At 47.3% G+C, this 11,909-nt stretch overlaps 1 protein-coding gene across 1 annotated transcript; it reads right to left on the minus strand.

Annotated features, from left to right (window-relative positions):
• Positions 1 to 1,778: 1,778 nt before the first annotated feature.
• MGST2 (microsomal glutathione S-transferase 2) lies at positions 1,779 to 11,565 on the minus strand. The gene is made up of 5 exons (XM_031588808.2): positions 11,419 to 11,565; positions 9,944 to 10,043; positions 9,030 to 9,100; positions 7,734 to 7,815; positions 1,779 to 2,026 (listed from the first exon to the last, which is right to left on the minus strand). Exons 1-5 carry the CDS (start codon positions 11,474 to 11,476, stop codon positions 1,894 to 1,896), a joined length of 444 nt encoding a protein of 147 aa, XP_031444668.1. The 5' UTR covers positions 11,477 to 11,565; the 3' UTR covers positions 1,779 to 1,893.
• Between the last annotated feature and the right edge of the window lie 344 nt (positions 11,566 to 11,909).

An 11,909-nucleotide genomic window follows, 5' to 3' on the forward strand; every position in this document is an offset into this window, starting at 1 on the left:
CATTGTGCCACCACGAGAGGCAGCATCTCTCAGTTTCAATGACTGCTGTGTGCAGGAAGGAAATGTTTTTGGGGAGGACACGGGGTGAAAGGTGTAGGAGTGCTGCAGCTGTACTCTGGAGAGGTGGGATGGAAGGGAATGAGAGAGACGTGGGGTTGGATGTAGGAGGTAGAAAGATGAGTTGGGGAAGGGAGGGAAAAGCATGTTCACAGCAGCTCCCCAACCTGCTGCTCCACTGTGAGGTTTTGTGGTCAGAAACTCTTTGGTAAGTGCATATAAGCTTGTTGTATTTACGTGACCTGTGTAAGACAAGCATGTTGTGCAGCTTTCAAGGCTTGGCACGTCTCTCTCCTGTTCCCACCCCCCTGGGGAGTCATAGTGAAGAACACATTGGGCCCTGCTAGTGCAGCTTGCAGAAAGCCTGTTGTTTGAGCTGTCTGTGTGGCTTGGTCCAAGACCTAAAGGTGAGTTGCCCTCTTTTCCTCATGTCAATCTGGTGCTATTGTAAATGCAGCTCTGAGCAGCTGAGGCCCACGTGTATCCCACAGTATTACAGCTTGTGCTACTAGATGGCACTTTGCAGCCTCACATCCACCTTTTTTGGCACATGTAGCTGTCCCTGTGCTGCCTCTTCCTTCCCCTGGTGTAGATGGGGAATGGGTAGCTATCCATGAGCATGCCAGTGCATTTCAACAGGTGAGCTTAGTGCAGAATAATTTCAGAGGCAAGGACCTATCTGAACACTATTAGCAGCCTCTGGGTCTCCTCTATTACATGTTTCAAGCCTGATGTGTGATGGAGACACCTACCTTCTTTTTCTTGCTGCCCATGACTGCCTCAAGGCATCACTGGCAGGTAGATTTGCTGTCCTTTTGCCTGTCAGAGGGAAGTTTTGGAAGAATTCCCAGTGGTTTCTGTGGCTGTTGTCTCTGTTCGGCTTTTTCCCTGGAACCACGTGCCAGAGAATTGCCTTTTCTACAACTTTGTCAGCTCTTACCTGCTCACCACCGTGATCTGTCCTGCGACCTCAGCAGCTGCTACTGTCCTCAAGCCCTACACCTATGTACACATTTCATTGTATTGTTTCAACTACCCCATCGCCTGTCACCACCTGCAGCCACTAAGGTATGCCTTTAAATCACGTTACAGCAACTCGGAAGGGCAAACTTCTGCACGTGCACTGTATCCCCCTTTTTTATGTGAAAGGTGATGATGAACCCAAGCCAATGCTCAGTTAGTGCTCAGGTTGCCAACCCCAGTGGACTTCTAGGAAGACGGTAAGTGTTCATTACATAGACTTGACTGAGCAGAACTATAAACGTGCAGAATTTTGGGCCGAACTGTGCATCAGGCATACCAGAGAAAGCTTCTGCCTGCTGGCTCTAGCATGAATGCCTCCAGCATTGCCAAAGCCCTTTAAATTATCAGGAGCTACCAAAACAGTCAGTCATGGTCTGCAGTTCTATGCAGTTCTATGCTGCTGCTGGGAGTGAAGAAGAGTGAAGGAAGGCTTCAGAGGCATTGACAAAGCCAGAGGATGCTGGGTAAGACAGGCTGTTGCTTGCAGTGTCAGTTGGAGCCGAGTTACTTAGTGAATTAATGGTTTTTGGTTTTTTGTGATTTGTTTAGAGTTTGCAATACTGCATAGGAGGACAGATATCGTGTAAATAGAAAACGCCAATGTGATGCACCATTCTGTCTTAGTAACTTCTTTTCAAGAACACAGGGAAAGGAGAAGGTGTAAACAGCTCAGAAAAAGCATACATTTAATGCTGCAGTGGAATGGTAATGGGAAATTCTGACACTTTATTCACATGCAGCTTATCATCATTTTGGTGTCCAGGGAGAGCTTCTGCATTACTTACTTGTGGGTTTTATTTTGTTTTAAAGTCCTCAGAACATTTTAGGTAATTTCTTCCCAATGTTGAAGCCCAGGTATTCATCCATAAAGCTGTTAACAATCCCAGCTGCACCCAGGATTGCCAAGCAAGCCAGAACTATCAGACTCAAATAAAAACCCATTAACCTAGAAGTAGAAAACAGAAAAAAGCTGTTACAAGCTGTACACGGTGTGTTTACAGTGAGACCAACTGCCTGTCTACCTCAGTTAGGAGAAGCCACGCACAGTCGGAAAGGATCCCTGTTGTAACAATACCTTGGGTGTTTGGCAGTAGAACCATTCCCTCATGTGACGTTTGCTAGGGAAGAGAGTGATTCCTAGTAGCCTCTCTAGAGGAGCATACTTCCCCCAGTGTTCCTTAATACTTATGTGAAGTTGAGAACTTTTTCTGATATGAACTACTTCATTCCAAGGAGGCATCTTTGACAAACTGGGAATGTTGACATGGGATGGGATGCAGCTGACGCAAAGGGGCTCATCTCAGGCTTTAAACAGAACTCCTAGCAGAGGAGGTGTACTGCTGAGTGATAGAGAGCCAGGGAACACTCACTTTAGGAAGCAGTGGAGGGGGGGAACCTCAGTTTTGTCCCAGAGGTTTGTGGGTGGGCTCCCCTTGGAAGTCAGTGCATTCAAAAGCCCAGCTGAAGTGCCTTTATACCAATGCACACAGTGTGGGAAATGAGCAGGAGGAGCTGGAAACTGTGGTGCACTTGGAAAACTATGATCTTATTGCTATCACAGAAACATGGTGGGATGATTCACGTAACTGGAATGCCGCCACTGAGGGCTATAAGTTTTTTAGGAAGGGATATGCAAAGTAGGAGGCGTCGGGGGAGTTGCCCTCTTTGTTAAAAAGTGGATAGATTTTGGGGAGCTGCCCCTGAGAAACAGTCAGGAGCAGGTTGAGAACCTGTGAGTTAAGATTAGGGACAGGACCATTAAAGGACAGCTGATGATTGGGGTTTACTACAGGACATCTAAATTGTTGACGAGGCCTTCTTGCTTCATCTGCAAGAAGTGTCATGCTCGCAAGCTCTCATCCTGATAGGGGATTCCAACTACCCAGATATCTGCTTGGAAAGCAACATGGCGAGCTGCAAGCAATCCAGGAGTCCCTTGAAGTCCATTGATGATAACTTTCTGGTTCAGGTATTGAACAGGCCCACCAGAAGCGAAGCGTTGTTGCTCACCAGTTCAGAGGAGACTGTTAAAAGCATGAAGATCAGAGGCAGCCTGGGCTGCAGTGACCGCACTCTGGTTGAATTTGTGATCTTGAGCAATGTGGGCCTGGCAAAGTGCGGAGTCAGGACCCTGAACTTCAAAATAGTGAACTTGGGGCTGGTTAAGCAATTGTTGATGAGATCTCCTCAGAGGCTGTCCTTAGTGTTATGGTTTTATGATTTTTGTTATTGTTATTCCACATCAAAACATCATGTAGTGCACCTGGAGTTAAAGAGTTAATGATCCAGTTCCGTGAATTGTCAATATTTCTGGGTATATGGCTCTCAGAAGAGAGGAAGAACTACATATCCCAGAAAACTTCGCTGTTCTGTTTCCATTTTTCATTTGGAGAGAAAGATAAAACTGCTCGCAAGTCACAAGATTGTTCCTTCTTTTACTGCTCATCTCCGCAGTGTGTGATCTCTTGCCATCTTGCCTTCAGCATAGGCTCTCTCATTTTGATCTATGAGCTTCAATTCCAATTATATTCTATTATATTGCGTTATCTTGCATTCTGCTGTCATATTTACGAAATTAGTTTTCTCCATTAGTACACTGCTGCTGTTTTGTTCTTAGGCCCATCTCCCAACCTTTTCCCTACCCCCTCTCCCCCTCTCCTGAGGCATGGGTCCCTCTGCCCCACTTAGTCACGGAACCAAGCTGAACTGGCCCAAAAACTGTTGTTGGACTGGACGACATGCATCCTAGGATCCTAAGGGATCTGGCTGATATGGCTGCCAAGACACTCTCCATCATATTTGGAAAGGCATGGCTGTCAGGCATAGTTCCCAGTAGTCACAGGAGTGACCCAGTGTCACTCAGTAGGAAAGGGGAAATGTCACTCCCATTTATTAGACAGGGAGGAAGGAGAACCTGGGAACTACGGGCTGGTGAGCCTCACCTCTGTGCCAGGGAAGATCATGGAACAGATCCTCCTGGAAGTCATGTTAAGGCACATGACAGATGAGTGATCCAAGACAGCCAACATGACTTCATCAAGGGAAGGTCATGCCTGACCAATCTGGTGGCCTTCGGTGATGGAGCGAAGACATCAGTGGACAAAGGGAAGGCAAGCGAGGCAATCTACCTGGACACATGCTAGGCCTTTATTGTGGTCCCCCACCACATCCTTATCTCTAAATCAGAGAGAGATGGATTTGAAGGGTAAACTATTTAGTGGATAAGGAGATGGTTGGAAGGCTGCAGACTGAGGGTTGTGGTCAATGGCTCTGTGTCCAGGTGGAGGCCAGTAACGAGCTGTGTCCCTCAGGGATCCGTCTTGGGGCCGGTACTCTTTAACATCTTTATCAATGACATAGATGTTGGGATGGAGTACACCCTCAGCAAGTTTGCTGACAACGCCAAGTTGAGCAGAGAATGGTTTTAAACTAAAGGAGGGAAGATTTAGATTAGGTATCGGGGGAATTTTTTCACTGAGACAGGGTGAACTGCTGGAATAGCAGAGAGCTATTGCCCAGAGAACTTGTGGATGCCTCGTCCCTGGAGGTGTTCAAGGCCAGACTGAACAGGGCCCTGGGCAATCTGATTTGGTACCTGATCTAGCGGTTGGCAAACCTCCCTGTGGCAGTTTTGAGTTAGAACATAATGATCTTGAGGTCTCTTCCAACTCAAGCCATTCTATGATTCCACAACGTGAACACCTATAGGTAAAGCCATGAGCAAATGTGAGCACTTTGCAGCAACTTCAGAGTGTGAGAGAGATGAATTCAGGGCTTAAGAGAGGTAGACGTGCTTCTTACAGCAGTGCGTGTTGCTCAGATACTCTCTGCTGAGCTGGGAGGTCTGGTTTTGGTTATTACTTTGACTTGGAGAGAGTCCAGTGTTTCTGGACCGAAAAGGAACAATATATTCCTAAAACTCACCTATCAGGGCACTCATTCATACTGGAAGAGGATCAGATTACTTTTTTCAAAAATAATGTCATTAAGCATGGACAGCACATCAAGGGAAGTGAATTTCCCTCTCTTCTCTGCCCTTATGAGACTCCATCTAGTGTATATTTAGCATCTGGGGATGGTGAGGTGCTGAAACAGGCTGCCCACAGAAGCTGGGTGTGCCCCATCTCTGGAGATGATGAAGGCCGAATTGGATGAGGTCTTGGGCAGCCTGATTTGGGGGTGGCAGCCCTGCCCATGGAAGGGGGTTGAAGCTGGGTGGGCTTTGAGGTCATAGAATCATGGAATGGCCTGGGATGGAAGGGACCCCAAGGATCATCAAATTCCAACTCCCCTGCCACAGGCAGGGCCTCCAACCTCTAGATCTGTACTAGACCAGGTTGCCCAGGGCTCTGTCCAACCTGGTCTTGAACAGCTCCAGGGATGGAGCATTCACATCTCTCTGAGGTGCTGTTCCAGCACCTCACCACTCCCTGTGAAGAACTTCCCCCTGACATCCAATCTAAACCTTCCCTCCTTGAGCTTAAAACCATTCCCCCTTGTCCCATCACTATCTATCTGTCCTATCAGCAAGCTCTTTCAGGACCCTGGAATGCATGTCATCTGGCTTCATAGACTTGTATGCATTCAGTCTCATGAGGCAGACTCAGACTTGCTCTGCCCTTACATCAGGGGGGGATTTACTCCCCCAGTTCCCACCTAGAGGCCCAGTGATGAGAGCTTCAGGGACATCAGAAATAAGAATTCTGGCTGCCAGAGAAGGCCGAGGCAAAAAAAAACCTCATTGAGTACGTCAGCCTTCTCCGTATCTGTCATAGCCAGTTCTCCTTTCTCATTTACCAAAGGAGATAAGCTCTCTTTGGCCTGCCTGATCTGGCCAACGTACCTATAGAATCCTTATCTTGCTGTTTTTAACATCTCTCACCTGCTTCAGTTTCACCTGCACCGTGGCTTTCCTAGTCCCCTCTCTGCAAGTCCAGACAGCATCCCTGTATTTTCCCCAGGTGACATGCCCTTGTTTCCACAGCTGGTACAACCTCTTACAGCAGGTCCCTGCCAAGCCACGTGGGCTTCCTTCCTCCCCTGCTTGCTTTCTCATTCTGGGGGATGGAGAGCTCTTGCGCTCTCAGAAAGGCATCTTCAAAGAGCGGCCAGCTTTCTTTCACTCCTTTGTCTCTAAGGACAGCTTCCCAGGAGATCTCATCCAACAATTCCTTAAGCAGCCTGAATTTTTCTCTCCCAGAGTTCAGGGTCCTGACCTGACCTTTGCCAGACCCACGCGTGTTCCTCGAGATCCCTCCCAACCCAAGCCATTCTGTGGCTTTAAAATGGAAATCTCAGGGAGCGCTTGGAGAGCTCTTCAACCCTGAAGCACAGGATGTGTCTGGCACACAGTAACAGCATGCACTCTTCTTTGTTCGTAGCTGCCTTGGAGCGGACTCTGGTCAGGTAGGCATATTCTGGGAGTTGCTGCAGGATTGATTTCTGCAGCAGAGAGAGTGAGGACAGGCCATTGCGCAAGCACTGGAGAGAGATCTGAGGAGCTTGCTGGACTTTGGTTTATAGTCCACTGTGCCCATGCCTGCAGAAGTTCAATGGTCGGGTGTTCAGCAGGTGGCTGTGGAGCCTGAGAACCTCACTGGTGCCTAGAGGCTTGCTACATACAGCCTCCCCATACGGGGTGTGCAAAACAAGGGTTTAAAACTGGTGAGTGTAAGACCTCCTCAGTTTCAGGAGAGCATGAAGATGTCCTGAGTTTAGCCAGGTAAACATACATTGGAGCCAGCTGGATGGGTGCACCAGGGGATAAGGCTCTGTCTCATAATGAAGCAAGCTGCTATCCTTAGGTGTCCTGGCAAGGGCGATTTTTTGAGCCTGTGAGTGCTGAAGTAAAGCATGGGAAAGATTTGTTACTTTTTTTTTTTGTTTTTGTTTGTTGAATGAAAGTGCCTTGTTCATTTGTTTTGAAGGCTCTGCTCCCTAGACTTCCTTAATAGTCGCCAGTCTTCTGGTCAGTGCTCTCTGTATCATTTGAGACATTGCATCTCTTAGTAGGAGCCCTGGGTCAGGAGCAGGTAGTGCTGTGGCTTCAGCAGAACAAGAAGTGGCGTGTTTGAGTGTGCCTGAACACCAGAGGGGTGTTTTGCTGATGGGTGTGTTTGTTGTAGCAGGATTCATGTCGCTACATGCAATGCATTTACATTCATTAACATACACTTATCTGAAGCTGTGCCTCTTATCTATTTGGTCAAAGTTTATCAGCCTACAAGGACAGATGTATTTGCATCTGTGAGTGCACTTTGTATGGGTAAAGGTTCTTGATAAGCTGAGGAAAAATGAAGCAGCAGACAGCTGGTGCTGTGTGTGCCCTGCCTGAGCAGCCTCCTTCACAAGAAGCTGCAGAGCTGCTTCTGCCTTCGGCCCTCTGAGTGTGGTTGCCCGCATGCCCAGCACAAAGCAGGCCTCTGTAAGGTGGGCGTCAAACCTTTCCTCCCATCACCTGCAGCACGTGCACACCTTACCCCAAGGCTTCCCTGTCACAGCCAGCCCTCCTTCCCCAGGACCTTTGCTTCAGCTCTCTTGCCGGCAAGCTATACACGTTGCACTCAATTGCAGCGACTTCTCACTGCCAGGCCTTGGCTCTCAGCCCAGCTCAGGCTACAGCTGGGGTCTGTAACCCGCACGCAGCTCCTTACCTTCTTGATGCAGACTCCGCATAGCCGTGGAAGTACTTGTGGCGAGCGTACATGTACAGCAGGCCCAGCAAGGAGGCTAGTTCTAAGAAACAAGTAATGGGAAAAGTGAGGACGGTTGCTGACAGTCGTTTTAGTTATTTGGGGGCTGACCCAGGAACTGGGCACTGGGCTGCAGCATTTCGGCTTGACCCGGCTGTCACGTGGTACCATTATGGCAGTTTGTGTTCAAGGGGAATGTTTGTTTTTGGAAAGAGAATCTTATTTATGTTGTTAATAACCTGCTTTGCATTTATATAGCGGCTTTTATCCAAGGACAGGAGAGAAAGCTGTAGTGCATGTCAGCTCTCCCATCTCCCTGTGGGAAAAGCATGAAGGTACTTCTGATGGACGGAGCAGGCTGTGCAGCCATTTGTGTTGCCCAGCACTAAGCAGTGCCAGTGAATTTGGTGTCCTTTCCAACAACACAAATATTAGAGAGGACAGCTTTTCCTCTGCACTGGATTAACTCCTGTAAACATGCCTGTTTACAGGAGTTGGTGTAAAGGTGACTTAAACTGGAGCTAAAGTAGTTCTCCTCTTATATATGACAGCATGCATCTTCCTTGACTCAAGTATCTGTTTAGGAGCACGTGTACCATCTCGCATCCAGCAGCAGTGGAGCTGCTCCAGGTTTATCTTAGTGCAATGAAGATGGGAATCTGTCTGTAAGGGAGCCCCAAAATAAAATGTTTGTTTTTTTGTTTTTTGGTGGTTTTTTTGTTGTTTTTTTAAGTGCCAAAGTGCCAGCCTGCGTAGGTATGTGAGAAACACAACAGATTTTCACAAGTCTGCCCGCATACTGAGGGACAGTAACCATCTGTGGCTAGAGATGCCCAGTGCTGACTGCACTTCAGTGCTTAGTGCCGTGTCCCAGAATGAACAAGGGACCATAGCTGTGTTTGATATTCTGTGAGAACTGCCCTGTAACGTGCACATAATTGTTAGTGGGAAACATCTGGGAGCTGCTTTTCTGAATGATTCACCTGGAAAATCCACCTCAGTGGATTTTCTGTGAATGAGAAAAGTGCTGTCATGGCTCCATGGTTTGCAAGAAAAGTGAAACCCTGTGGGGTTGTGTGAAATGCCGTGACTGTTTTGTCATGGCATTTAATTGCAGTGCCATCGAGCCTTCCTTCAGGAAGGCTAGGGTAAGACAACGCAATGAAGGGAAGGCAAAAGGATGTCTGCAGTATTCTACCTCCCAATAAAGCTGATTTTTACGTCTTTGCAGTCCAATAGATAGCAAGGACTCCTTACCTTGATTGCAAAACAATCCTGCGATCCAGAGGAGAGTCTGGAATGTAGGGTAAAACTCTGCACAGTTTTGTCTGTGGGATAAATTTGACATAACGTTATTCTGGAAAGGGAAAGGACTACAGGTGAGAGAGACTTTTTAAGGAGAATCAGCTTTGGCCTCGCTTTGTTCCCACCAAAGTTAATGCTCTTGAATTCAGTGGGAGCATGCTCAAGCCAGCGTTAGGTGCTCTTAAACATTCCCTTCTTGGTAATCTCAGTACAAATACATACAATTTCAAATGTCTCCTTGTATTTAAACTTAGATGAGGTTTCGTATCCCACCAACAAGGAAGTGCTTAACCAATATCCTAACTCAAGGTGGCTGTACAGCAGGAGCAGGCAGGAGTTCAAGTACAAAGATATGGTGTTGATTGCTTATGTCTGTGCTCAGCGAGCGTTTTGTGGCTCAGCATTCTTGGGGCTGCAGGAGGAGGCACAGAGCCACGTGTAGGCAGTCCAGGTTGCTCCGCTGAGGCCAAGTGCCTTTACAAAGTGCAACCAGGCACAGGCAGCGCTATGGAATTTCTTACGGTTAGGACTGTAATGTCTTTGTCAACATCATCTGTTTTCATGCCAGCACACTGAACTCTGTAAGGTGCAGCCAACCAGTTCTGAGCCTTTGCTGAGGTTTGGGGGATCTGATGGCCCATCTTTATCAGAATTGGAACGGGGACTGTTTTAAATGAGCTGAACGTGCCCCATTGTCATTAAAATAATAGCCACACCATTTGAAAAGCATTCTCTCCATTCTTTTTTCATTTTTTTTCTGAGCAAAGGAGGCAATCACAAATGTAATATCTTAGGGTAATGTTTTCACTTCTCTTCCGGATTGAATTGTTATTCATTGCCACCATCTCCATGGTGTCAGGACTTACTGTGCACGAAATGTTCTTTCAAATTCTGGAGCTCCAGTGACAGCCGGGGGCAAGACCTTGTGCTTCATTCTTGATTTTCCCACCAGCCGAGCAAAACGACCTGTAAGCAAAAATAAGGGCTTGTGGATTGCATGGTTCTTTAAGAACCATCAGCTCAGTTGAGTCTCTAACACACTTTTTTTTTTTTTTTTTTTTTTTTTAAAGCAATCATTGTTCTTTTGCTTTTTTTATCGGATGGATACTAGCTAAACTGTTTTTTTCCCCACAGAAGTTCAGGTCACACCTTCGAGAGTGTCTTACTCTTGAGAAAGGGGAGAAAAACTGCAAAACCGCTGTTTCAGCAATGTATTTTTTCCCTTTCTGTATTCGCTGACACTATTTATGAACTGAATAGCCGAGTCCTAGCCCTGCAAGCCCAGGCCCACATCAGCAGTGCTGCCGCAGCCGTACCTCAGCCACCACGTCGAGGTCAGGCAACACGGCGCTCAGCTGGACTCACAGCAGTTCATCTGTGTTGGTTCACCTGTGCTACAGCACGTGCTGGGTAAACCGAGCTGTGATGTTTTACATCAGGTGAACAGATCAGCTTGGGCTTGAGTTATCCTGACCCACTGCTGATTTTAACTGGGTTTAACTAATATGGATTAACCATCGCAAGTAAGAACGTATGTATTTTCTCTTCCCCTTTCAATGTCTGAACAATTTGTGGAGTTTTCCAAACGCACGAGGTTTCTGGTTAATGTGTTTTGGTTTGGCTTTAACCCTTCACACTCCTGTGTCAAACACAACTATACGAACCAGCATATCTCAAAGTAAATCATTACAAGCACTAAAAATGCTCCCACAGTTACAAACAGAAGCACAGCAAAAGGGAAGTCACAGGCCTGCCTGCCCCCTTGGTTCCCCGTGGCGTGCCAGCAGGCATAAAGTACATATATTTAGATCTTAGAGAAATGCAATGAGGGGGACATGCCGCAGAGTATCTATTATTGCTGCCTGGTATAAAGGTTCACTTTCCTCTTTCCTTCCAGATACTGAAGCGTGTGTCTGTCTATTTCAGGAAGCAGTGCTTTCGGTCCAGCATTGATGTACTCGATCTGACAAAATAACTCTCCCTTTTTGAAGTTTTCAGTTGCATAGCTGCATAAATAAGAATCGAAACCAAAACATGGCGTGGCTGTTGGTTAACTTCACAGCTAGTTGCGAGCTCTCACGATAGTGTCATTCCAGCAAGTCAGCAAACAAAACAGAATTGAAAAGAAATGCGTTTCTCCTAGAAGGAAAATAACCTGTCCCACTGAGCCAACTCCCTCCCGGGCTGCACAGTGGGCAAACAATGCTCCTCCGGTAGAAGTCTGAGGAGTCACAAGAAGTTAAAGTTACAGGGCAGCCAGTTTATTATAAAATAATTTCCAGTGCTGCAGAACAGGAAGAAACCTCCCCGAGCCCCAGCCCCGCAGCTCCAGGGGAATTACCTTGCTGGAGGGCAGAAATCAGAGACACGGCAGCGAGCAGAGCTAAGTCACCAGCCATGTTCCCAGCAGCTCCCGCGTGTGTGCACAGTGTGTGCAGAGTGTGAGCGGGGCAGGGAGCTCCAGAGAGCAATAAGGAACTCGATGGGTGGGGGAACTGCAGGGCTTTTCAGTATCGTACAAAGGGCTGCCTTAGGAAGAAAAATGTCTAACTTTCTAAAACGAGTGCAAAATTACAGCCGTTTTTTGCTCGTGAAAAGTTCAAATGCAGTCAGCCAGCTTTGCCTGCCTCTTGCCTGTGTGAAAACACAGAGAGAACAAAACCAGCCCTGCCTGCCCCTGTGGATTCAGCTGTTCTTTTATGTCTTAGCCTCCAAGCTGTAATCTCTTTGGGGGTGAAGACTTTTTGTTCGCTGTTTGCACAGGGCCCGGCGCAGCGAGGTCTGTGTCCATCACTAGTAGTGCTGCTCTAAAGCAGCAGGTGCAGCAGGTGG

This window comes from Phasianus colchicus, chromosome 4 (assembly GCF_987193195.1).
Source record: "Phasianus colchicus chromosome 4, bPhaCol1.hap1.1, whole genome shotgun sequence".
Lineage (NCBI taxonomy): Eukaryota > Metazoa > Chordata > Aves > Galliformes > Phasianidae > Phasianus > Phasianus colchicus.